General features: G+C 47.5%; 1 protein-coding gene across 1 annotated transcript in view; it reads left to right on the top strand.

Moving 5' to 3' along the window:
- The window catches only part of FBXO21 (F-box protein 21), a 78,326-nt gene that overhangs the window by 42,351 nt on the left and 8,568 nt on the right, over positions 1-27,407 (top strand). Inside the window, exons 9-11 of the mRNA XM_075341851.1 lie at positions 5,416-5,548; positions 16,145-16,329; positions 17,569-17,726. Coding sequence (XP_075197966.1) covers positions 5,416-5,548; positions 16,145-16,329; positions 17,569-17,726 — 476 coding nt within the window. The remainder of the gene's footprint in view (positions 1-5,415; positions 5,549-16,144; positions 16,330-17,568; positions 17,727-27,407) is intronic.

Here is a 27,407-nt window from a genome sequence, read left to right as displayed (position 1 = left end):
CTTGGTTAGCGCCGTAGCGCGCTCCCAGGTTGAGCCCTAGGTCTCAGGCGGAGGACTCCTGCCCGGACCGCAGTCCAAGACCGGCTAAGCGGTCTCACTGGGACTCTTCCCCGACTTCCTCACGCTGCTAGGGATCCCAGCTTGAGGACTCTCAGGAAGACGAATCAGACGGGGGAGCTCAGGGCTCTGGCCCTGACTTCACCCTTAACCTTGATACTCCTAAGGGGGACGCCTTAGTAAATGATCTTATCTCGTCCATCAACCAGGTGCTGGTTCGCTCTCCTCCGCCTCCTCCTGTAGAGGAGTCGGCTTCTCAGCAGGAGAAACACCAGTTTCGGTTCCCCAAACGTACACGGAATACGTTTTTTGATCACTCTAACTTCAGGGATGCTGTCCAAAAACCCGGAGCGGTCCCGGACAAGCGTTGGGTTAAACGTCACACTGACACGCGTTACCCCTTTCCATCTGAAGTCGTTAAGAGTTTAAGAGTTGGGCTCATTCTCCCAAGATGGATCCTCCAGTCTCCAAATTGTCTACTAGGTCTGTTGTGTGTGTTGCAAATGGCCCATCACTGAAGGATGCCACTGACAGACAGAGCTCTTGGTGAAGTCCATCTATGAGGCCACGGGCACGTCTTTCGCCCCGGCCTTTGCAGCCGTGTGGGCTCTCCAAGCAATCTAGGCTTGTCTGAAGGAGTTTAATACTGTCACATGGAATTTTGCTCCGCATGTTCCGTCTTTGACTCTCGGGCATCAGCCCTTTCATCCTGCGCCATGAACGCCGTCCTGGACTCCACTAGCCGCACGGCTGTAGCATATGCTAACTCCGTGGCAGTTCGCAGGGCCATGTGGCTGCGCGAATGGGAACCAGACTCCGCTTCAAAAAGGTTCTTAACTGGTTTGCCTTTTTCTGGCGACCGTTTATTTGGCGAACGATTGGATGATATTATTAAGGAATCCAAGGGAAAGGTCTCCTCCTTACCCCAGTCCAAACCTAAGAGACCTCAGCAAAGAAAAATCCAATCGAGGTTTCGGTCCTTTCGTCCCTCCGCCAAGCCACATTCTTCTTTGTCCAACAGGCCGGAGAAAGGCCAGAGGAACTCATATGCGTGGCGGCCCACGTCACGACCCCAAAAGGCCGCAGGGGGCACTGCCTCCAAAACGGCCTCCTCATGACTCTCGGCCTCCCCTAGCCGCATCCCCGGTCGGTGGCAGGCTCTTCCGCTTTGGCGACGCCTGGTGGCCACAAGTTCTAGACCGATGGGTGAGACACCTTCTGTCTCATGGTTACAGGATAGAGTTCAGTTCTCGTCCTGCGGCTCGTTTCTTCAGAACCTCTGGGCCCCTTCTCAGGCGGCGTGTCAACAAAGCCTTGCCGTCGCTCTGGCGAATCTCCAGGGACAAACCGCTTTCTCTGCAGGCGGGGGTGCAATCACTTCTTCGGAGTCAGTCACACCCCTTAAGGCGCCTCAGGCACTTCCTGGGGAAGATGGTTGCAGCTATGGAGGCAGTGCCGTTCGCGAACCAAGGCGGCACTCGCAGTCGTCAAGCCTTCCAGGAAGTCCGGCGGATTCTGCAGTGGGTGGAAACCACAGGCTCCACCATCTCCGCAGTTCACATCCCGGGCGTAGAAAACTGGGAAGCAGATTTTTTTCAGTCGTCAGGGCCGCTGAGGAACGCAGGATGACGATCTCTCAAGGTCCCGGCCTTCATGGCACGGTCTCAGGATCACAGACCTCTGGCAGCGGACGCTTTTAGTCCAGGATTGGTCGCAGTTTCGACTGCCTTATGTGTTTCCCCCTCTGGCGATGCTGCCCAGGGTACTACGCAGGATCAGGTCCGACTGCCATCGCGCCATTCTCGTCGCTCCAGACTGGCCGAGACTGTCGTGGTATCCGGATCTGGGGCATCTCACGGTGGGTCAACCGTGGGCACTTCCAGACTGCCCAGACTTGCTATCACAAGGCCCGTTTTTTCCATCTGAATTCTGTGGCCCTCAACTTGACTAGGTGGCCATTGGTCCCTGACTCCTAGAGTCTTCAGGGTTATCTCAGGATGTCATTGCCACCACGAGACAAGCCAGGAAGCCAACGTCCGCCAAGATCTATTACAGATCTTGGCAAGTCTTTCTATCCTGGTGCGCTGATAACGACTTTCCTCCATGGCCGTTTGCCTTACCCACATTCCTTTCATTCCTACAATTTGGAATGGACAAGGGTTTATCCCTCAGAAGTATCCACGCTCTCCGTGTTTTTTCTTTCAAAAGCGTCTAGCCAGGCTTCCGCAGGTCCGCACGTTCCTGCAGGGGGTCTGCCACATGGTCCCACCTTACAAACGTCCGTTGGAACCCTGGGATCTTAGCAGAGTCCTGTCGACTCTTCAAAAGCCGCCTTTTGAGCTGCTGCGGGATGTCTCTCTCTCCCGTCTCTCGCAGAAGGTGGCCTTCCTGGTGACAGTCACTTCTCTTCAGAGAGTGTCTGAGCTTGCGGCGCTGTCATGCAAGGCTCCCTTCCGGGTTTTCCACCAGGATAAGCTGGTTCTTCGTCCTGTCCCGGAATTTCTCTAAGGTGGTATCTCCTTTTCATCTAAATCAGGATATCTCCTTGCCTTCCTGTTCCCCTAATCCAATTCACCAGGGTGAAAAGGTTGTGCACTCTTTGGATCTAGTGAGAGCACTCCGGTTCTACGTGTCTCGCTTGGCGCCCCTACGCCGTTCAGATGCGCTTTTTGTCCTTGTCGCTGGCCAGCGTATGGACTCTCAGGCCTCCAAGTCGACCTTGGCTTGGTGGATCAAGGAACCGATTCTCGAGGCCTACCGTTCTTCGTAGCTTCCGCTCCCTTCAGGGCTGAAAGGCCATTCTACCAGAGCTGTAGGTGCGTCCTGGGCATTGCGGCACCGGGCAACGGTTCAGCAGGTGTGTCAGGCAGCTATGTGGTCTAGTCTGCACACTTTCACAAAGCACTAGCAAGTGCATACCTATGCTTCGGCAGACGCCAGTCTAGGTAGGCGAGTCCTTCAGACGGCGGTTGTCCACCTGTAACAGGGGGTCGTTTTCGGCTCTTCTTATTGAGGTATTCTTTTACCCACCCAGGGACTGCTCTTGAACGTCCCAATTGTCTGGGTCATCCAATGGAGCGACGAAGAAGGGAATTTTGTTTACTTACCGTAAATTCCTTTTCTTCTAGCTCCTATTGGGAGACCCAGCACCCACCCCTGTGCCCTTTGGGCTGGCTGTTCTTTTGGGTTATGGTCTCCAGTTCTCCGAACATCCTTCGGATTGAATTTACCCTAGACCAATTTATAAGTTTCCTCCTTCCTGCTTTTGCACCAAAACTGAGGAGCCCGTGGTCCACGGGAGGGTGTATAGGCAGAGGGGAGGGGTTACACTTTTTAAAGTTTAATACTTTGTGTGGCCTCCGGAGGCAGAAGCTATACACCCAATTGTCTGGGTCTCCCAATAGGAGCTAGAAGAAAAGGAATTTACGGTAAGTAAACAAAATTCCCTTCTTTTAATGCTATTTACTTCTTTAATGAGGAAACCTCTTAAATAGGCCTTTGTAGTGTCCCATACAGTATCAAACCAAAGAAAAAATATATAAACACTGAGCTATATTGTTAAAAACCTAATCAAAAGAAAACCTTTAAAACTGTAATTTTTTGTTATTAATTTATATAAAAACCTCAAAGCTACCAACCCATGTAAAACATATAGTAGATGGACATACTTAAAACGAGATTAAATAGTGTAAGTGCAAGTGAACACTTAAGCCTAAACTGTGGCAAGTAAAGGGAAATGGATGTAGGATTAGGTATCAGTTTTGACAGGGGGGCAGAGCCTGAATACATGCACTCTGCCTTTCCCTTCCTGACAGCGGAGAGTACCTTAATTTTTTGGATGCCCCCCGCTCAACGATGTCTTACCCTGAATGTCCAGAAACTCATCTAGTAAAGGTATCCACCACCACTGCTATCCACATGTGCCAAAAATGTGAAGAAACACTAAAAAGACCTACAAGGTCAATAGACATTTTACAATAATGGACACTGTCCCCAATAATACAGCATTGCAAGCCTCACTGAACCCTATTGTTACAGATGGACTCATTAATATGTATATGCCCCATCTCTATAAAGGGATCAGAAAATTGGCTTATTAGTGCTTGCAGCTGTAGTACTTAGGTCAAAGCTGAGAGGTTAACTTAAAAAAACTCTGCTATCCTGACGCGTTTCACCCCCTCCTAACATAATAAACAGGGGATCATTGGGATTTTTTAGGACATGCTGGTTGTATGACCTGTAAGACACTGCACTCTCCAGATAACAGCTGATTGTGTTTAGCAGGTAATTTTGATGCATGGGCCAGCATATAATGTCGATAGCGACTGATAATCTAAGGCAATAGGATATAATTGTTGTTGTCGTTTAGAAATGATCACCCAAAACAATCATCTTGGGTAACATCCAGCTATAGTAGGAATTAGGGGGCAGATATAGAAGCAAGATGTTCTGCTAGAGAATGACATTCCTATAACCTAAGGAAATGGAAATATAGCAAGGCCCAGGAGTAAATATCCTATATAGAGAGTAACAGATAAATTTATCCAAGGTTTAATATTGCCTACCTTAAGAAGCTGTTGTGTCGGATTGTGTATCAGGCTCAACCTGCAGAGATCCCAGATAGAGATCCCGAGCGCAAGTACACTGAGTGCAATCCCCTGATGATCCCCCCCCCCCCCCCATATATAATAGCTTGAGACATAAAATAATGTAAAAATGTCACAAGCTTATGCATTCTCTTGCCAAGTGATATTGATGAGCTATTCTTAGACCGGTGTGGTCTGACACCCGCACCGTCACTGTTCAGCTCAGGTGGCTCTTCCGTTGAATAGGATCTGATCTGCAGGACTCGACTGCAGCGCTATGGGGCAACTCCATTCTGTGGTTACAACTGGCAATTGCTGAAGCTCGCAGCAGCTAATTGGGTGCGGTTTCTAGATGTGGGACCCCATCAGTTTAAGGATGTGTCTTCAATATTGTATGTGGTGAATACCATTCAAAGAATAATAAAAGCACTTAGCCACCCATATAAAACTAAACAAACAAGGAATCGCAATTCCATGTGTCCTTGTGACAAGTCAGTTCATTTGGGGCCCACCCTATATAATCTAGGAGCTAACAGAGAGAACGATGTATAACCGGGCACTGCAGACCATGAATGAAGGAATATTTTTTTTGCTCACTTGTTCATGATCAAATGATGAAATGTTCCCAGATGACTGACTTTATGGTATACCAGGATTTACCTTTTTTAACTGCTATGTGTTGGGGTATGTATTCCTACATCCTATACAATCTGTCATTTTGAAGACCACAACCTGTACATTCACATTATAATTTGCACTTTAAATCTTGTAGGGAAAGCAAAGATCGCAGCTTTATGCTGCTGAGAGTGTCTTTGGATCTATACCTGGCTATGTATCCAGACAGCGTGCAGCACCTATTGCTACAAGCAAGATTATACTTCCACCTGGGGATTTGGCCTGAAAAGGTAGATCTGTCTGCGCTTTATAACTTTTTAATACATACCTGTGTAGACTTAGAAATTAGAATAATTCAGAATAATTCTATCTAAATATATTCCCTTTGAGAACTGCAGTGCTATAACTTGCCTACCCAAGGTAAAATGCCATGTGACTTCACATCGAAGAAGCATTATGGGCAAAAATCATTAGAAGGACGATGATGGCATGACAACAATTAAAAAAAAAATATTACTTAGAAAAGAAATGTAAGCAGTTTAGAGGTAGGAATTTACCAGCTGTAATTATGATGAGCGAACACTAAAACGCTGAAGTGCTCAAATCAAGCAGGTCAAACACTCGGACGGTCTTGATTCGAGTAACAAGTAGAATGGAAGTCAGTGGGAAACTGGAGCATTTTTTCGGCAGACCGTCCCAGGCTGACCTGAACCCCAGTGGAAGTCACTATTTGGGTCTTCGCTCTTATACAGCCAGCCATAAGAAGATCACTTCTGGGGAAGGATGGGCAGATTTTTTTCCATTTTTATTTTTTGGGGGGTTGCACACTACATTGGATCATGCAGTTGTTACCCCCAGTGCAAGCCATTCAAACACTGCAAGCGGCTCGCACTGGCCTGAGCACCTAGCGTACCTGAGCATGAGTGATGCTGATGCGAGTGGTTAGCATACGTAAAGCACCCAAACGCCGAACCCAAACTGTTGTTTTGCTAGGGTTTATTTTCAGGGGGTGTCTTATATTCGCCTCCTGTATTAATGCCCAAGGATTGCCCCACAATACTTGTGATCTCTCCTGAGCTGACATTGACAGCTGCATAGAAATACATATTTGTTACTTTCTTCAGCGCTCTATTGGGAGACCCAGACGATTGGGGTATAGCTACTGCCCTCTGGAGGCCACACAAAGCACTACATTAAAAGTGCAAGGCCCCTCCCCCTCTGGCTATACCCCCCCGTGGTATCACGGGTTCTCCAGTTTTAGCTTTGTGTGCGAAGGAGGTCAGACATTCCATGCATAGCTCCACAGATTTTAGTCAGCAGTAGCTGCTGACTGTTTCGGATGGAAGAAAAGAGGACACATATAGTGTCCCCAGCATGCTCCCTTCTCACCCCTGGATGGTGTTGTAAGGTTGAGGTACCTATTGCTGGTACAGGGCTGGAGCCTGACATGCTGTTTTCCTTCCACATCCCCTGGTAGGGCTCTGTGGAAGTGGGATCCTGCCGGCCTCTCAGCTCTGATGCCGGGCTCCATCCACAGACCCATTAGAACCTGATGGATTCGGAGCAGGAGTACGATCAGGGACAGGCCCTGCATCATACAGGTACTCTGTGTCCCCGGCAGGCACAGACACACTCCGGGCTGGCTGGGTGTTGTAGTGCGCCGGGGACCGCAACGTGGAGTTGGTGTCCCTACAGATTACTGGGGGATTGTTTGTTTGGGAACGCAGCGCCGACCCCCTCTGGATCGGGCGGCGCTGCTGTGACTTGTGGTGCGCCGGGGATCCGCCGTCCGCGCTTTTACGGCGGCGGCGGTTATAACTTTAGTCCCCGGCTTTTTGGGCCTAGGACGCCGGCTGCTCCGTTTCGTTCCCGCCCCCACCCTGTCATTCAGGGTAGGGGAGAGACGCTGTTCGCTAGCAGCGACGAGGGCTGGAGCCTGTTTTACATGCTCCAGCCCTCTCACTTGGCACAGAGGGAAGCAGGCTTCCCGCTCTTGGCCAGGAACGCCCAGGGCCCGCCCCCCTTCCTCTCTCGAGACGCCGGCAGCCATTACATGCATGCCTGGCTGGAGGAAGGACGCAAGGCTCTGGGAGACCTGGACTAGGGGCTATCTGGCGACCACACACCCGCTTTTTAAGCGGGCGGTAAGCGATTTTTCTGTGCTGGTCCCTCTAGTGCCTCACTGTGTGTCAGTGTACTGGGTACATATATATAGATATTGTATTTCTTGCACTGTGAGGTGCGCTTCTGGCTGCATATCCCAGATCGCTCTGTGGAAGCAGCAACATGTCATCCTCAAAACGCAAGGCAGCCAAGGCAAAAAGGGCTGTGTATACTGCGTGTGCTGCATGTGGGGCTAATCTACCAGCAGGCTCTGATGACCCCCATTGTGTGCAATGCTCCGACCCGGTGCTGCTTCGCCAGCCGGAGTCAGGAGAGGTAGCGACCCAGGCTGAGACGCTTGTAAGTTCTGCCCCGGTGACAGGGACGGACTTTGCAGTTTTTGCAGATAATATGTCTGTATCTATGGCAAAAATCCTTGAGACCTTGCAATCTATGCATGGGGCTCAGTCTCTGGGCACGGCGAGGCCTCTGTCCTCAGGTCCCCCTTACTTGGAATGTATCCAGCCCACAGGGGGGTCCCCGGCTTCACAGGCCGAGGATTATGACTCAGATGATGGCCCCAGCCACCCTAAGCGAGCTCGCTGGGAAAGACCCTCGACGTCTTCACACTGCTCAGGGTCTCAGCGCAATCAGTCTCCCTGTAATGTGTCTGATGAGAGTGATCAGGAATCCACTCCTGGAACCCCTCTCAACCTGGATACCCCGGATGGGGATGCCATGGTAGACGACCTTATCTCAGCCATCAATAGGCTGTTGGATATTTCTCCCCCAGCCCCTTCAGCAGAAGAGGCGGCTGCGGAGCAGGAAAAGTTTCGTTTCCTTTATCCCAAGCGTAAATTGAGTGCTTTGTTAGATCACTCTGACTTCAGAGAATCAATCCAGAAGCACGACGCTCACCCAGAAAGGCGTTTCTCTAAACGATCTAAAGATACGCGTTTCCCTTTCCCCCCTGAGGTGGTCAAGCGCTGGACACAGTGTCCAAAGGTAGACCCCCCGATTTCCAAACTTGCAGCTAGATCCATAGTTGCAGTGGAGGATGGCGCTTCACTTAAAGATGCCAATGACAGACAGATGGACCTTTGGTTAAAATCTGTCTATGAAGCTATAGGCGCGTCGTTTGCTCCGGCATTCGCAGCCGTATGGGCACTCCAGGCTATTTCAGCTGGCTTAGCAAAAGTGGATGCTATCATGCATCCAGCAGTGCCGCAAGTGGCGCACCTTACCACGCAGATGTCGGCGTTTGCGTCTTACGCTATCAATGCGGTCCTAGAATCTACCAGTCGCACCTCAATGGCGTCCGCCAATTCGGTAGTTTTGCGCAGAGCCTTGTGGTTAAAGGACTGGAAAGCAGATGCTGGTTCCAAAAAATGTTTAACCAGTTTGCCTTTGTCTAGAGAGAGACTGTTTGGCGAGCCATTGGCTGACATCATTAAGCAGTCCAAGGGTAAAGACTCCTCTTTACCACAACCCAGAACACCCAAACCTCAGCAGAAAAAGTGGCAGCAGAGGTTTCAGTCCTTTCGAGGTTCGGGCAAGACACCATTTACCTCGTCCAAAGGGACTCAGAGGACGCAAAGAAACTCAGATTCGTGGCGGACTCACACACGCCCCAAGAAAGCAAATGGAGGTACCGCTTCCAAAGCGACTACCTCATGACTTCCAGCCCCCCCCCTCCGCATTGCCGGTCGGGGGCAGGCTCTCCCGCTTTTCCGGCATTTGGATGTCACAGGTCAAAGACCGGTGGGTGACGGACATTTTGTCTCGCGGGTACAGAATCGAGTTCAATTCTCGTCCTCCAGCTCGGTTCTTCAGAACCTCCCCACGTCCAGACCGAGCAGATGCTCTGCTGCAGGCGGTGGATTCCCTAAAAGCGGAAGGAGTGGTTATCCCAGTCCCTCCTCAGGAACAAGGGCAAGGGTTTTACTCCAATCTCTTTGTGGTTCCAAAAAAGGACGGCTCGTTCCGTCCTGTTCTGGACCTAAAACGGCTCAACAAACGTGCACGCCAGGAGGTTCCGGATGGAAACCCTCCGCTCTGTCATTGCCTCAATGTCCAGAGGAGACTTCCTTGCCTCAATAGACATCAAAGATGCTTATCTCCACGTGCCAATTGCTACAGAACATCAACGTTTTCTACGTTTTGTGATAGGAGACGACCATTTTCAGTTCGTAGCTCTTCCATTTGGTCTGGCGACAGCCCCACGGGTCTTCACCAAGGTCATGGCGGCGGTGGTAGCAGTCTTGCACTCTCAGGGACACTCGGTGATTCCTTACCTAGACGACTTATTGGTCAAAGCTCCCTCTCAGGAGGCATGCCAACTCAGCCTGAATGCTACGCTGGAGACTCTACAGTCTTTCGGATGGATCATCAACTTTCCAAAGTCATACCTATCACCGACTCAGTCACTAACGTATCTTGGCATGGAGTTTCATACTCTAGCAGCGATAGTGAAGCTTCCGCTGGACAAGCAGCGGTCACTACAGACAGGGGTGCAATCTCTCCTGCAGGGCCAGTTGCATCCCTTGCGGCGCCTCATGCATTTCCTAGGGAAGATGGTGGCAGCCATGGAAGCAGTTCCCTTTGCGCAGTTTCATCTGCGCCCACTTCAATGGGACATTCTCCGCCAATGGGACGGGAAGTCAACGTCCCTGGACAGGAAAGTCTCGCTTTCCCAGACGGCCAAAGACTCTCTACAATGGTGGCTCCTTCCCACATCATTGTCTCAGGGAAGATCCTTCCTGCCTCCATCCTGGGCAGTAGTCACGACAGATGCGAGTCTGTCAGGGTGGGGAGCAGTATTTCTCCACCACAGGGCTCAGGGGACGTGGACTCCGCAGGAGTCCACCCTTCAGATCAATGTTCTGGAGATCAGAGCAGTGTATCTTGCTCTACTGGCCTTCCAACAGTGGCTGGAAGGAAAGCAGATCCGAATCCAATCGGACAACTCCACAGCGGTGGCATACATCAACCACCAAGGAGGGACGCGCAGTCGGCAAGCCTTCCAAGAAGTCCGGCGCATTCTAATGTGGGTGGAGGACAGAGCATCCACCATATCCGCGGTTCACATCCCAGGCGTAGAAAACTGGGAAGCAGACTTCCTCAGTCGCCAGGGCATGGACGCAGGGGAATGGTCCCTTCACCCGGACGTGTTTCAGGAAATCTGTCGCCGCTGGGGAGTGCCGGACGTCGACCTAATGGCATCCCGGCACAACAACAAGGTCCCGGCATTCATGGCGAGGTCGCGCGATCAAAGAGCTCTGGCGGCAGACGCCTTGGTTCAAGATTGGTCGCAGTTTCAGCTCCCATACGTGTTTCCGCCTCTGGCGCTCTTGCCCAGAGTGCTACGCAAGATCAGATCCGAGTGCAGCCGCGTCATACTCGTCGCTCCAGACTGGCCGAGGAGGTCGTGGTATCCGGATCTGTGGCATCTCACGATCGGTCGACCGTGGTCACTGCCAGACCGACCAGACTTACTGTCCCAAGGGCCGTTTTTCCATCAGAATTCTGCGGCCCTGAACCTGACTGTGTGGCCATTGAGTCCTGGATCCTAGCATCTGCTGGATTATCTCAGGGAGTCATTGCCACAATGAGACAAGCTAGAAAGTCGAATTCGGCTAAGATCTACCACAGAACGTGGAAGATTTTCTTGTCCTGGTGCTCTGCTCAGGGAGTGTCTCCCTGGCCATTTGCATTGCCCAAGTTTCTTTCCTTCCTGCAATCGGGGTTAGAAAAGGGCTTGTCGCTCAGCTCCCTTAAAGGGCAAGTTTCGGCACTATCCGTGTTTTTTCAGAAGCGTCTAGCACGTCTTCCTAAGGTGCGCACGTTCCTGCAGGGGGTCTGTCATATTGTGCCCCCGTACAAGCGACCGTTAGATCCATGGGATCTGAACAGGGTACTAGTTGCTCTCCAGAAGCCGCCCTTCGAGCCTCTGAAGGAAGTTTCCTTTTCTCGGCTGTCGCAGAAAGTGGCGTTTCTTGTTGCAATCACATCGCTTCGGCGAGTGTCTGAGCTGGCAGCTCTGTCATCTAAGGCTCCCTTCCTGGTGTTCCACCAGGACAAGGTTGTGCTGCGCCCCATTCCGGAGTTTCTCCCTAAGGTCGTATCCTCTTTTCATCTTAATCAGGATATTTCCTTGCCTTCTTTTTGCCCTCATCCGGTTCACCGGTATGAAAAGGCCTTACGTTTGCTAGATCTGGTGAGAGCACTCAGAATCTACATTTCCCATACGCCGTGCCGATGCACTTTTCGTCCTTGTCGCTGGTCCGCGCAAGGGGTTGCAGGCTTCTAAAGCCACCCTGGCTCGATGGATCAAAGAACCAATTCTAGAGGCCTACCGTTCTGCGGGGCTTCCGGTTCCTTCAGGGCTAAAAGCCCACTCAACCAGAGCCGTGGGTGCGTCCTGGGCATTACGTCACCAGGCTTCGGCTCAACAGGTGTGCCAGGCAGCTACCTGGTCCAGTCTGCACACTTTCACCAAGCATTATCAGGTGCATACCTATGCTTCGGCGGATGCCAGCTTAGGTAGAAGAGTCCTGCAGGCGGCAGTGACACCCCCGTAGGGGAGGGCTGTTTTGCAGCTCTAACATGAGGTATTTATTTACCCACCCAGGGACAGCTTTTGGACGTCCCAATCGTCTGGGTCTCCCAATAGAGCGCTGAAGAAGAAGGGAATTTTGTTACTTACCGTAAATTCCTTTTCTTCTAGCTCTTATTGGGAGACCCAGCACCCGCCCTGTTGTCCTTCGGGATGTTTTTTGTTGTTTGCGGGTACACATGTTGTTCATGTTGAACGGTTTTTCAGTTCTCCGATGTTATTCGGAGTTAATTTGTTTAAACCAGTTATTGGCTTCCTCCTTCTTGCTTTGGCACTAAAACTGGAGAACCCGTGATACCACGGGGGGGTATAGCCAGAGGGGGAGGGGCCTTGCACTTTTAATGTAGTGCTTTGTGTGGCCTCCAGAGGGCAGTAGCTATACCCCAATCGTCTGGGTCTCCCAATAAGAGCTAGAAGAAAAGGAATTTACGGTAAGTAACAAAATTCCCTTCTTTGCACTTTCTGATTGCTTTCAATATTGAAAAATACACTGCAAAAACTGAAAGAATTGACACGCTGCTTCTTTTAATAATGCAGCAATTTTCCATTTCAGTCAGGAAAAATTTGTGTACATTAGATTTATGCAATCTCCTAGCTTTTTTTCTTGCTGCTGCAAAAATCAGCTTTTAATTTGCATAAGTCATGAAAAAACACAGCAAAAATGTAACATGTAAATATTGCTTTAACCCCTTCACGACCTTGGACGGATCTATCCGTCCAGGATCGTGTCCCGTTAAGCCTCGCCCCCTGCCACGGGCAGGCGGCGTGGATCGGCACACATATCAGCTGTTTTCAACAGCTGACATGTGTGCCTCCTAGCCGCGGGTGGAATCGCTTCCACCCGCGGCCATTAACCCCTTAAATCTTGCTGCCAAAGTCTGGCAGCAAGATTTAAATGCGCGCGGCCATGTTTGTTACTTACCGCCGCCCCCACCGGAAGTCACGTGTGTTATCACGTGACTATCGGTGGTTGCCATCGTAGCACAGGGTCATGTGATGACGCCTGCTGCTATGATGTTTCACTTTCGTTTTCCCTCGGCCGAGAGCAGAGGGAAAACCAAAGTGACCGAATCTGCTGATTACAGCTGGATTGCTGTGATCAGCAGATAGCGATCAGCGATCGGATTGCTGATTGCTATAGCCCCCTAGGGGGACTAGTAAAATAAAAAAAAAAAGTAAAAAAAAAAGTTTTAAAAAAATTAAAAAAAAACAAAAAACCTAAAAGTTCAAATCACCCCCCTTTCCCCTCATTGAAAATTAAAGGGTTAAAAAATAAATAAATATACACATATTTGGTATCGCCGCGTTCAGAAATGCCCGATCTATCAAAATATAAAATCAATTAATCTGATTGGTAAACGGCATAGTGGCAAAAAAATTCCAAACGCCAAAATTACGTTTTTTGGTCGCCACAAGTTTTACGCAAAATGCAATAACAGGCGATCAAAACGTAGCATCTGCGCAAAAATGGTACCATTATAAACGTCAGCTCGAGACGCAAAAAATAAGCCATCACTGAGCCATAGATCCTTAAAAATAAGAACGCTACGTGTTTCGGAAAATGGCGCAAAACGTGCGCCACTTTTATTGGACAAACTTGTGAATTTTTTTAACCCCTTAGATACAAGTAAACCTATACATGTTTGGTGTCTACAAACTCGCACCGACCTGAGGCATCACATAGATACATCAGTTTGATCATATAGTGAACACGGTGAATAAAACATCCATAAAAATATTGTGCGATGACACTTTTTTTGCAGTTTTTCCACACTTGGAATTTTTTTGCTGTTTTCCAGTACAATATATGGTAAAACCTATGGTTTCATTTAAAAGTACAACTTGTCCCGCAAAAAACAAGCCCTCATATGGCAAGATTGACAGAATAATAAAAAAGTTACGGCTCTCGGAAGAAAAGGAGCAAAAAACAAAAACGCAAAAACGGAAAGTGCCCGGGGGCTGAAGGGGTTAATAGCCATATTTCACTGTATTTGTTTAAGTGACTGTCATCAGATTTTTGCTATGTAAGCTAAGGACCGCATGCTGGAAGGGTAAAAAAAAATATAAAAGCAGCTATGCCTCTTATCTGTGTGTAAGCTTTGTTTACTTAAACTAATGGTTTTATTTCACTGTAATTAACATTAAGTCTATAGCTGGGTTTACACACTGCAACATCGCAAAGGACATCGCTGTAACGTCACCGGTTTGTTGACGCAATAGCGACCTCCCTAAGTCTCTGCTAAGTCTCTGGTGAGCGTTCAAACAGGCAAACCTGGCCAACAATGCAACAGCGATCCGGACCTGCAGAGCGACCTAGCTGGTTGTTGGGGACGTTGATAAGCAGCCTTTTGAAAGGGAAGTTGCTAACAAAGTCGCTGCTAAGTCTTCACACACTGAAACTTCATGCTGCACAGCGGGAAACAAAGGACCTAGGAATGGTCCTAAACGATTTGTAACGATTACAACTTCACAGCAGGGGCCGGGTCGCTGATAGGTTTCACACACTGCAACATCGCAAACAACATCGCTATTGCGTCACAAAACCGGTGACGTTACAGCGATGTCGTTTGAGATGTTGCAGTGTGTAAACCCAGCTTATAAGTTCTAATGCCTCCAGCAGCTCTGAAAAGTCAATCTGACAAACTATAGCTGCAAAGCAGGCGAACATATCCATATCCAAGGAATAGAGGGACAGTTTATGCCACATGTCATGTGTCGATTGGATACCCAATAGTTGTACGGCACAGAGGAATCACTGAGGGCAATGGTACGGTTGAATAGATATTCTTTCACCATCTTCCAAACCTTTCCCTCCTTGTCAGAGTACCCCGCACATCAGGGCCTGGGCACTGGGAGGGTCTAGTGAAACTGTCAGACCTTTGATGGTGTTCCTCTGCATCTGTTAGGGCTAGTGCATGTGTTTCCCTCGTCTCTGATACTTACTTGCCCAATGAACTATGACCTGCACCGTCAGCATTGTCAAATGGGAACTTTTGGACTAATTTTTCAACTAGGGCTTTTTGGTATTGCACCATTTTACTAGCCCTCTACACCACAGGAAGGATGGATGGAAGATTCTCCTTGTAGTGTGGGTTGAGAAGGGTTAACAAACAGTAATTGGTGTTGGCCAAAATGTGTGTAACGTGAGGGTCACAGTAATGGCAGCAGGACATAGTCAGTCATGTGTGCCAGACTCTCAATAGGCAATACTTCCCTGTCCCCACCAGGAGGACAACTATTCATTTCTTACTTGTTTGTCTCCTCTTCCTTCTGCTCCTCTTCGCCATGCATGATGAACGGATGGGATGAGGCTAGTGTGGGTAGTACTCTCTGTAGCGTATCTCCTGTTCCTCCTCAGCGTTTTCCTCCTGATTATCACCCGATCCGTGCAGAGAAGATGAGATTGAGGCTATGCTAGGTAGTATCACCCTATGTACTATCTTCCTCCTTCTTTACCTGGTGCTTATGCAAAGCTTATGCACAGCTCCCTCTTTAATTGTGAGCAGCGAGTGTTGCATATTCACAAGCACAAACACGTGGAGAACATTGGGTGAAGCTTTTGGAGAGCGAGACTTGAGTTGGACCCAGTTTGCCCACATCCACGATCGTCTCTGTGTGCACCAACATCAGCTGGCTGTCCAGTTCCCAGTCCCTTACTGCACATCTTGCCTATTTTAAACTAGGTATACAGCTAAGAGCGGTATTTAATAAGGACTAGAATAAAATATATGTAGGCCTAAAAAGGACTTTTGGTTTATGTTGCAGCAGCAAGGACTGTAAGGCTATAATGCCTGCCTAGATGTCTCTAATACACTATACTTTTTGTAGCAGCTCTCACTACACTGTTTTTCTGGGTAGTGAGCCGTATAGTGCTTCACCGGGTCTTATATAGACCCAATTAGCGATACGGCTGGCCAATCACAGTAATGCCAGTGGCCAATCAACATGGCCATAGCATTACTGCCATTAGCAGGCAATCTTGTCATGTTTAGTGGCTGAAAAATCAGCTGCGAAAATGGTGGATGGGGACTCTAGCACGAAGGATACTCATTCAAGTACTGAGTGTCTCAAGCACCCCGATGCTCAATAAAGTATCATGCAGTGGCAAGCACGCTCGCCCATCACTAGGTGTAATATTTCCTTACCATTGTATGCTTTCACTTTTCAGGTATTGGATATTCTGCAGAATATTCAAGCTTTGGACCCTTCACAGCACGGCGCTGTAGCATATCTTGTCCAGCATACCTTGGAGCATATAGAGAGACGTAAAGAGGACAGTGGGCCCCACGTGAAGCTCCGATCCAGCGAGAAGGAAGTGTGCTTCTCTGTAGGACTTCTTGTGAGGCACAAAAGGTATAAAGTCATTGTAATGTACATGTTAAATGCTAACCCAGGTATGCTAAAGTAGTATCCTTTATTTTTATGTTCAAATCTTTATAATAAAAAAAAAGTCATACTTGTATGTCATAAAAACAACTAATAATTCTGAAGTTTGGAGATATGCAGCTGGATTTTTTTTCTTAAAGCGCATATCAAATTAAAGTAATATGCGGAAACTCTGAAATGTAGATTAATAGATTATATAAGATAGAACTGTAGGATCTTGCTAAAGCATAAGTCAAAAATCATTGTTAAAAAATGAAGAACACTACCTATAGTCAAGGCCTTAAATGATAAGTAGATGGCCTGGACTTATTAGTCCAGCATAAGGGCTATTAAGTCAATGCCTTCTAGAAACTGAAGATATTGTTAATGATAAGCACTTGCATTGTCCATGGTATATGTGTAAGACCTCCTTCACACATCTGTGACTCCGGTACGTGTGTCCGTTTTCACACTTACCTGACACATGTAGACCCATTAAAATCAATGGGCTTGCGCACACGTTCATGTTTTGACATGGATCGTGTGTCCGTGTGCTCCACATGGCGACATGTGCATTTTTTGCCAGCAGCACAGATATCACACGGACCACACACTGATGTGACCTGTGTGACACATACCAGAGGAAACATGACACTGAGAAGTAAATGTATTTTCATACATGCCTGTCTCCAGCACTGCTGTATCCAGCCTTGGTGTCACATTTGCTTCTGGGCCTGCTCATTATGCGCATGAATATTCACTACACTGACTGCAGACTGAGAAGCAGCGCTGAAGACCGGTAAGTACATAAGTTCATGCTGTCTGTGTGCTATCCAAATATGACATGGATAGCACACGTATAGACATGCATACCTTCACCACGGACCATGCAAAATGTTTGTTTTTTTTGCACAGACATTAGAAGGGGGCCTAAAATTACAATATTTTATGTTTAGAAAGGGTAAAAAAGGTATTCAGTTTCCAAAATCTGGCAATCTTAGATCTGGCTGCTAGAATAGGCCAATTTCACACAGCAGTATTTTAGATTAATTTCTGTAATCTGTGGTTCACTCATTTCCTGCAACTAAAAATGTGTTACATACCTCTGATTTGGGTTATTTTGGCAGATTGTACAAGAAGGTAAAGGATATCAGATTATCTATCATTGAAAGTGTTGTGTTCGCATTTCGCTGAAGTTTCTTTCTCTTTTTGTTATCTGACCTATAGGTATGGATATACTGGTGTAATCTTTGGCTGGGATCCAGTGTGCATGATGCCACCAGATTGGATTGAAAACTTGAGTGTCCACCAGCTCCCTCAAGGAGCAAACCAGCCATTTTACAGCATCCTGCTTGAAGACGGATCTTGCAGTTATGTTGCACAGGGTGAGTAGTGGCCATTCCCTTAGTGTGACAGCATAGAGTAGAGTGAAGTAGAAAACCTACATGCACCTTTTGTCATGGTATCCACTTGTATGGCGTTTGTCAGTGAATGCAGACTTTAATGGCAGGTTACCTGATTTAAATAGTAGTTTGAGCTGATTTCTTTATCGCTTCATTGGGGGACACAGGAAACCATGGGTGTATGCTGCTGGGACTAGGAGGTGACACTATGCAAATAAGAAAGATGGCTCCTCCCCCTCAGTATACACCCACTGACCGGAGCTGAGGAGATCAGTTTTTGCTTAGTGTCCGAGGAGGTTGGACACGCAGGGGCTGCTCTCAGCCCTTCAGGTTTGTATTGTTGTGTTTTATTAATGTTTTCCCTTTGTTTTTCAGACACAGCTCGTCGGGCGACAGGGTGTAATCGCTCACCCTGCTCTCCCACATTGAGACCGGTTGCACAGAAGTGGGGTCCGTCCGCCACTTCCGTTGTCTTCCATGTCTGTCTGGCAGGACCCTACCCCCCTAACACTCTCAAGACTGTTTGGGGGGCATCCGCACAGAGGGACAGGCGGATGGTCCTTGCCCCCCTCCCCAAACTCTCTCGCTCCCGAGCCTGATTGTGGGGTAGGAGGACGAAGACCGTACCCAGGATGGAGAGGTACCCTTCCGGTCTCCCCTAGACTATGCCCGGGACGACCGTCGAGATGTCTTCGCTCGCCTTCCAGGATGGATCCAGGATCACCTCAAGACAAGCCGGGAACTCAGATAAGTACTCCACTCCCCCTCCTTCTTCCCCGTCCCGGGTTATGGGGAGGGATCCCGGGTATAGAAGCCCACAGTCTTTCCACCTGGGTCAGGGGGTCCCATATCCCCCCTAGAACCCCTTTCCTTAGCTCCCTTGGTAGTTGTTTTCCCGGTTCCGCGACCGGCCCCCCTGCCGTGGCGTCCACTATCCGGCGGCCTTTTCTCAAACCTTAGCCCCCGGCTCCATTGCGTCCCGGCGTCCCCTCCTGCGGCCTGCCCTTAGAAATTTAGCCCCCGGCTCCATTGCAGCCCGGCGTCCCCTCCGGCGGCCTGCCCTTAGGAATTTAGCCCCCGATTCCACTGCGGCCCGGCGTCTCCTCCGGCGGCCTACTCTGAAAATTTAGGCCCCGGCTCTATTGCGGCCCGGCGTCTCCTCCCGTGGCCTACCCTTAAAACTTAGGCCCCGGCTCCTTGCGGCCCGGCGTCTCCTGCGGCTCGGCATCTCCTCCGGCGGCCTACCTTAAAATTTTGCCCCCGGCTTCATTGCGGCCCTCTGTGTTCGCGCGCTCGCCTGACCACGCCCCCAGCCTGGAATTCAGCCCGCGCGCGCGGGCTTTTCAAATTCTTCTGGCTCCCCTGTGCAACCGCCGCCTCCCTCTTTCCTGGCACCTGACGTCACTTCCCGGCGCCGAGACTCCCGGGGAACGTCGCTCCTGCCCGCACTTCCAGCCTCCCAGCTCGGTAAGTAACCCCACCACCGCGCACATGCATGTAAGGTAACCACGAGGTAAGGCTTCTTCTCTCTTGACCGTACGTTGGCTCCACCGTTTTCTTGAAGCAGCAGTCATTTTGGTTTCCAAATGAGGTAAGCAGGGTACAGCTCTGTCTGCTAACCAGCATGTTGTCCGTTTTTACTTCCTGCCACCCTCCTCGGGTGGTTGATAGTATTTTTTTGGTATCCGCTTATTTTTTGGCTTAGACCAGCCTTGGCTGCGCCCGCCACTAGGGTTCCGGCCAGGTACTGTACATATCCAAATCCATAGGTCGTTACTTACATTCTCTCTCTTTCAGATAGAGTTCAGATTCCTCAGTCCCTTCTCAGTCAACAGATGAAGTTAAGAACCAGACACAGGAGCGTCCAATCATCGATTCCACGGAGGACCAGTCTCCCCAAGGGACTTCTAGTATCCTGATGGCCCAGTCATTGGGCTCACTCTTCTGGACAGGTTGTAGGTTCCAATGTTTGTCTTTTGTCCTTTTTCCGCAACAGAATCCTCCAGGGAGCCCTGATTACTCAGGCCACTGGGTGTTTCCACCCGAACACTCGACACTACAGCGAGTGGTCTTCGCCAACACCTAGACATGACCTGCTTCAGTTTCAGGCCAAGAGGGGTCTTCTTTTCCTCTGTCCCGGGTCTGCCTCACTTCCCTCGTAGCCATTCTAGATGGCTCTTGGAGATATGCTAGATCTCTCTGTAGTCTCCGCCATACCAGATTCCATGTCAGCTTTCCACCGCTTGGTCTTAGCCGCTTGTGCATCCCTGCACTTTTCAAGCAGAGGTCCTGCCAGACCATTTAGTCTCACATAATCTCGCTCATTTCCTTCCACTCGTCGTCACTTCTAGTTATGACGTGATGACGCGTTTTAGAATAATATTAAGAATGTTTTATTCTTTCTCCCGTCATTCTCCCATCTTCCTTGCCAACTTCCAGGAATAGGCGTCCCTCCCCTGGTCGGCTAGCGCTTAAGCCAACGACTTAGTCCGAGCCCTTCTTGAGGTCTCCCTCGAAAGGGCTTTCCTTCTCCCACTCCAGGTCATACATCCCAGGTCTTGTGCCTTTTTTGTCTTTCTCAGGAGCCCTCCCCCATGGGGGTTCTCCTCCCCATGATTCACTGCAATGATTACCCAGTACCCGACTACAGAGTTCGAGTTTCTCCCAGTCACGTTACTGTAGATGCTCGGATTCCCTCCTCCTGTCTGCCACGTCACAGCGGAAATCAATCCTTGGAATTCCTTTGACTCCTTAACCTTGTCATTTTTCTCCGGACCTCACAGGTTCTCTGAACCCCTTCCATACACAGGAGAATTTTCTCCCGTATTATTTTCCCGCCCGCAGGCTGTTTCTTCCACTAGGGTCACATCACTTCCTCGGGTGCTGTGGAACCAACGGGTAAAGTGTCCCTATGGCGGAATTCCCTTACACGCTTCTCGAGTATCCCGACTCCCTTGCAACCTTTTAGGCAGTCGTTTTCCCTTTTAGTCATCTTGCGGCAATAAGGGGCCAAGGCTCCTTTGGCCTCCACCTTCTGGCTCCTACCTCTACCAGGTGCCCTAGTTTTTCGCTCATTCTTACAGTCTCAAACGTAGTACCAGGGTCTGTCGAGTTCTTTCTCTCTTAGCCCGACCTATTGCTGTCAGTCGCCTTAGATCCTTAGCCTTCTTAGGTACAGACCTCAGAGGATGCAGTGTCTCCCTGATCATCCTATTCCCCAGCACACGCATTTTACAATAGTTCTCAGTACTCCCTAGTACTCTAACTCGTCTCCTATACTCCGGCCCCTGGCCGGGTAGCGTTTCCTTACGGGGTCTAGGACCAGGTTCCGGTCAAGGAATCTTGTCTCTGCTAACCCTGTTTTCGGGTTTTTCTCTTCCCACCCTTGGGGACTGCTTTAGGACGTCCCATGGTTTCCTGTGTCCCTCAATGAAGCGATAAAGAAAAGTAGATTTTGGGTACTCACCGTAAAATCTCTTTCTTGGAACCTTCATTGGGGGACACAGCACCCGCCCTTTTCTAAGACTTCAATGGATGTTATCGGAATGTTATAGATTTCAAGCTTCTCCTCGTACTGCTTTTACACAAACTGATCTCCTCAGCTCCGGTCAGTGGGTGTATACTGCGGGGGAGGAGCCATCTTTCTTATTTGCATAGTGTCGTCACCTAGTCCCAGCAGCATACACCCATGGTTTCCTGTGTCCCCCAATGAAGGCTCCAAGAAAGAGATTTTACGGTGAGTACCCAAAATCTACTTTTTCAGAACAGTTGTGCTTATATACAGCATAGTAATTATGTTACAACTGTTGAGTGGTATACACGGTTGAAAGCAGAAATTTACATACAGGATCTAAAAAGGCACAAATGCATGTTTTTTTCTCGCTAATATGAAATCAGAATAAACCTTTCCTGTTTTAGGTCAATTAGGAACCAAAATTATTTATATTTGCCAAATGCCAGAATAATGGGAGAGTGAGAGAGTGTTTTTAAGGCATTTTTATTACTTTCTGCAAAGTCAAAACTTTACATACACGAAGAGTACTATGCCTTCACACAATATGGGACAGCCCATATGATGTCCTGTCTTTGGAAGCTTCTGATTTAGCGTGCGAGGTACTGAAGCAAAGTGTGCGGGGTTTGAGGAGAAGTGTGGCATAGTTTAAACACAATTACATAGTGGTGATAACTGTAATTGTTTCATTTCATTAGGGAATTGTTTGTCTGTGATACTGTTAAAAAAGCAAAAAAAAAAAAACGTTTGTCTTGGGATTTAATCAGTAGTATTAGTCACACCTGTTTCTAGAACCTTCTGGTAGCTTCTGGAAATTCTTGTAGAACTATATAAACCAGCCAGAGCAAGCGAGGTGCTGAGCGTGCGAGGTACTGAAGCAAAGTGTGCGGAGTTTGAAGATAAGTGTGGCATAGTTTAAACACAATTTCATACTTTGACACAAGAACATAGTTTGAATTTATCCTTATACGTTTCCCATTGTTTTTTTTTTTTCTGTTTTTCTACTTTAACAATTATCCCCATTTTATAGGTGCTCCATGGACAATGCTACCAGGTGTGTATCTTGTCAGATGTATGCATGCCTTGAGCAGCCGTTTGAGGGTGAATATGTCTGCACTCGATGCAAGCATGTTGCGTATTTTGAAACCAAGGTAACTGATCTAAATAAGCAGCTTGCAACACTCAGGGGCATTGCAAACCTGGAGAGGAGTTTAGAGCTCACTGAGCTTTCTCTGGCTGGGGCCAGTGATATGGAGGAGGGTGGAGGTGGAGAAGATCAGGACCCAGAGGTAGGTAGTTAGGTAACAGTTAGAAGAAGAGGTAGGGGGAAAAGTGTCAGGGAGCCTAGTCCTGACCTGGCGCAACCTAGTAAATATGCCTGTTTGGCTGATATTAGGAATGAAGGTCCAGGACTAGGGTCACTACAGCAGGACATTGCTCTTAGCAACCAGGAAAACAACTGCTGTAGGAAGGAGGGAAATAGGAGTGCAGCAAAGCCCAGACAGAGGTTGGTGGTAGGGGACTCTATAATTAGGCGGACAAACGGGGTCATCTGTCGCCGAGACCGTGAATGCCGAACAGTGTGTTGTCTGCCAGGTGCTCGGGTTCGGCATATTGCGGATTGGATAGACAGATTGCTGGGTGGGGCTGGGGAAACCCCAGCGGTCATGGTGCACATTGGTACTAATGACAAAGTTAGAGGCAGGTGGACGGTCCTTAAAAATGATTACAGGGAACTAGGAGAGAAGCTGAAGTCCAGCACCTCCAAGGTGGTGTTTTCAGAAATACTACCGGTGCCACGAGCGTCACTAGAAAGACAGCTGGAGCTTAGGGAGATAAACACATGGCTTAGAAATTGGTGCAGGAAGGAAGGGTTTGGGTTCATGGAGAACTGGGCTGACTTCTCAGTCGGCTACAGGCTCTACAGTAGGGACGGGCTGCACCTTATTGGGGAAGGTGCAGCTGTGCTGGGGGAGAAAATGGTCAGAAGGATGGAGGAGCTTTTAAACTAGGATCTGGGGGGAGGGAGGGAAGTGGAGCAAAAAAGGGGATAGAGCAGATAGAGACAGGGAGACTGAAGGGGTCAATGAAGGATTAGTGGGGGATGGGACATGCAAGGAACATAGGGAGGCTAGGAGTAATAAAGGTGTTAATAGGATTAAATGTCTACTGGCAAATGCAAGAAGTCTTGCAAACAAAATGAATGAATTGGAGACTCTTATGTCAACCATGGATTATGTTGTGGTGGGCATTACGGAAACCTGGCTGGATGAAAGCCATGACTGGGTGACAAACATACAGGGTTATAGTACATTTAGGAGGGACAGGAAGACAGAAAAGGTGGTGGGGTGTGTATATTTATCAAATTTAACCTAAAACCTGTGTTGAATGATGACATTGCGGGGAACTGCAACAATGTAGAGTCAGTATGGGTAAATGTACATGGGGAGGGGAATAATGGAAAAATGCTAATTGGAGTTTGCTATAAGCCTCCTAACATACCTGAACAAATAGAGGGTGAAATGCTGGAACAAATTGAAAAGGCAGCTAATAATAATAATCGGGTTCTTATTATGGGGGATTTCAACTATCCAGACATACAGTGGGACATAGAATCTTCTGGTTGTGCTAAAAGCTGTAAATTCTTATCTACCATTCAAGACCATTTCCTCTCTCAGATGGTAGATGAACAGACGAGGGGAGATAATTTGCTAGATCTGGTCCTGTCAAATAGACCGGAGACAATTTCAGATCTACAGGTTCGGGAGCACTTGGGCACCAGCAATCATAATATGGTAAGCTTCAACATAATATTCAATAGAACATTTCAAAGGGGAAATGCTAAAACCTGGAATTTTAGGAAAGCTGATTTCAAGAAATTAAGGGAAGAGCTTAAATGTGTAGATTGGGACAAAGTCATGGTAACTGGGGATACTGAACATAAATGGGGAAAGTTTAAGGATATACTACTAGAGTCCTGTAAAAAACGTATACCCTCTGGTAATAAAATGTCCCGGAATAAAAAGAAACCACTATGGATAAATAAGACTGTACAAAGTATAATAAAACAAAAACAAAGGGCGTTTAAAATCTTGAAGGCTGAGAATACAGAAATAGCATTTCAGGAGTATAAAGATATCAATAGGAAATGCAAAAAAGAAATCAAACAAGCAAAACTAGCTACTGAAACAAAAATCGCCAATGACATTAAAATAAATCCCAAAATCTTTTATAAATTAATGCCAAAAGGAAAACAAAGGATAGTATTGGCCCCTTAAAATATAATAACAAGTTAGTTATAGAGGACAAACAAAAGACTGAGATATTAAATGGGCATTTCTCATCTGTGTTCACCAAGGAACTGACTGTACCAGGGATTATTCAACAAGTGAAAAATCAAAGTTCCCCACCAGATATAATTAATTTAACACAAGAAATACGTCTACGTCTGAGTAAATTAAACATTGACAAATCCCCAGGGCCAGATGGCATTCATCCACGAATATTGAGGGAATTGAGCTCTGTAATTGACAGACCGCTGTATCTCATCTTTTTAGACTCTCTTGTAACAGGGTTGGTGCCTCAGGATTGGAGGATTGCTGATGTGGTACCGATATTTAAGAAAGGTAAGAGGGTAAATCCAGGCAACTACCGTCCAGTAAGCCTGACATCAGTAGTATGCAAAGTTTTTGAGGGCATTTTAATTGATGACATGCAAAAATATGTTGCAGAAAATAATATAATAACTGACAGCATGGATTCATGAAAGATAAGTCGTGTCTAACCAACCTGTTGGGGTTCTATGAGGAGGTAAGTGCAAACCTGGATATTGGTAATGCAGCTGATGTGATTTATTTGAACTTTGCAAAAGCATTTCATACTGTACCACATAATAGCCTTATACTAAAGCTACAGAAGCAAGGACTAGGGGAAACTATATGCAACTGGGTAATGAATTGGCTAAAAGTTAGGAAACAAAGAGTAGTCATAAATGGTACATTCTCTAAATGGGCTATAGTCAGCAGTGGGGTGCCGCAGGGATCTGTGCTAGGACCAATTTGTTTTAATCTCTTTATTAATGACCTTGTGGATGGGATTGATAGTAAAGTGTCAGTCTTTGCTGATGACACCAAACTATGTAGGATATTAAAAACTGACCTTGATAGTACAATATTACAAAAAGATCTGGATAAGATGTCAGAATGGGCAGATACTTGGCAAATGAGATTTAATGTTGATAAATGTAAAGTAATGCACCTAGGACAGAGTAATGCTATAACTGCGTATACATTAAATGGAAGTAAACTTGGGACTACAGATCAGGAGAAGGACTTGGGTATTTCATTACAAATAAGCTGAGCAGCAGCACTCAATGTCAAGTAGCAGCTGCAAAAGCAAACAAGATTCTAGGGTGTATAAAAAGAGAGATTAGATCCCGTGATCCCAACGTATTGTTACCCCTCTATAAATCACTTGTAAGGCCACATCTGGAATAGGGGATCCAGTTTTGGGCTCCACATTTTAAAAAGGACATTCAGAAGTTAGTCATTTCAAAGGCGGGCAACTAGACTACTACAAGGAATGGAAGGCCTCCCATATGATGACAGGTTGAAAAAGTTAGATATGTTTAGCTTAGAAAAAAGATGTCTCAGAGGAGATCTCCTTTATATGTATAAATACATGTGTGGTCAATATAAAGGACTGGCACATGACTTATTTCTTCCAAAGACAATACTAAGGACCAGGGGACACTCACTGCGAGTGGAAGAAAAGCGATTCCGACAGCTAAATAGGAAAGGGTTCTTTACAGTTAGAGCAGTCAGACTGTGGAATGCCCTACCACAAGAGGTAGTAATGGCAGATACTATAACAGCTTTTAAAAAAGGGCTGGATGATTTCCTCAGTACACAAAACATTGTTGGTTATAAATGACTTGGTGACCAAATGTAGAACTGGTGGAGAAAGGTTGAACTAGATGGACCTAGGTCTTTTTTCAACCTAAATAACTATGTAACTATGATAGGTTTATTGGCAACATCTGAGTTAATTAGCGACACATCTGTGTATATATTTTAATGCACACCTGAAACACACTGCTTCTTTGTGTAGCATCATGGTAAAGTCAAAAGAAATCAGCCAAGATCTCAGGAAGAGAATTGTGGACTTCCACAAGTCTGGTTCATCATTGGGTGCAATTTCCAGCTACCTAAAGGTGCCTCATTTATCTGTACAAACAACTATAAGCAAGTACAACAAGATGGGAATGTCCAGCCATCATACCACTCAGGGAAGAAATTGGTTCTGTGTACCAGAGATGAACGTGCTTTGTTTAGACATGTGCATATCAACTCAAGAAAAAAAAAGCAAAATACCTTGTGAAGATGCTGGCGGAAGCTGGTAATATTGTGTCATTATCCACAGTGAAATGAGTAGTTTATCAACATGGCCTGATAGGCCACTTCCCAGAAAGAAGCTGTCACAAACCACCGGGGGGGTCACTCAGAAATCCCCCGCGCTGGCTACCAGTACGTCACAATCGGGGGGTAACAAGTGGGGGTCACCCCTCCTTTATACCTCCCGACCGACAGAGCACGTGATGCGCTCTCTAGCGCCCCTCTTATAGTCAGGCCAATTATGGAATTGCTCGACAATAAGCAAGGAGGCCGCTATACTACTTATGCCGATTATTGAAGGGTCCCCGGTGAGAGTAAGGTATATATTCCCCCGACCTCCGCGGGCGGAATATATAAAATCTCCCCGAATCTCACTGGCCTCCCCACAATAATCCTTGGCACAATTCGCTGCCACCAACCGATTTACGGTAACTATTAGCCGAACACACAGACGTGGGATTCAAGATCGAGATAACAGAACAGCCCAAGATTAATTATATAATTTAATCAGCCTAAAGCACACTAGAAACTACAATATATACAATAGGGAATCTACAGAATATACATATGTCAGAGTACAGTTACAGATAAAGCATGGTTTACAACAGGTATGCAATTCAATCAGTTACCTTGTGCGTCTGGCCACAGGGGGGCGCTGTAGACCAGGTTTCTAGGAACTCCCGCAGATGTTTCCTGCACGTGACCCCCAGCGAAAGAACACTGGAAAATGGCCGAAGTAGGGTTATCAACCTGGGCAGA

This window comes from Anomaloglossus baeobatrachus, chromosome 1, assembly GCF_048569485.1.
Source record: "Anomaloglossus baeobatrachus isolate aAnoBae1 chromosome 1, aAnoBae1.hap1, whole genome shotgun sequence".
Lineage (NCBI taxonomy): Eukaryota > Metazoa > Chordata > Amphibia > Anura > Aromobatidae > Anomaloglossus > Anomaloglossus baeobatrachus.
Note: the sequence above shows the minus strand (reverse complement) of the source record. Positions and strands in the feature narration are given on the sequence as shown.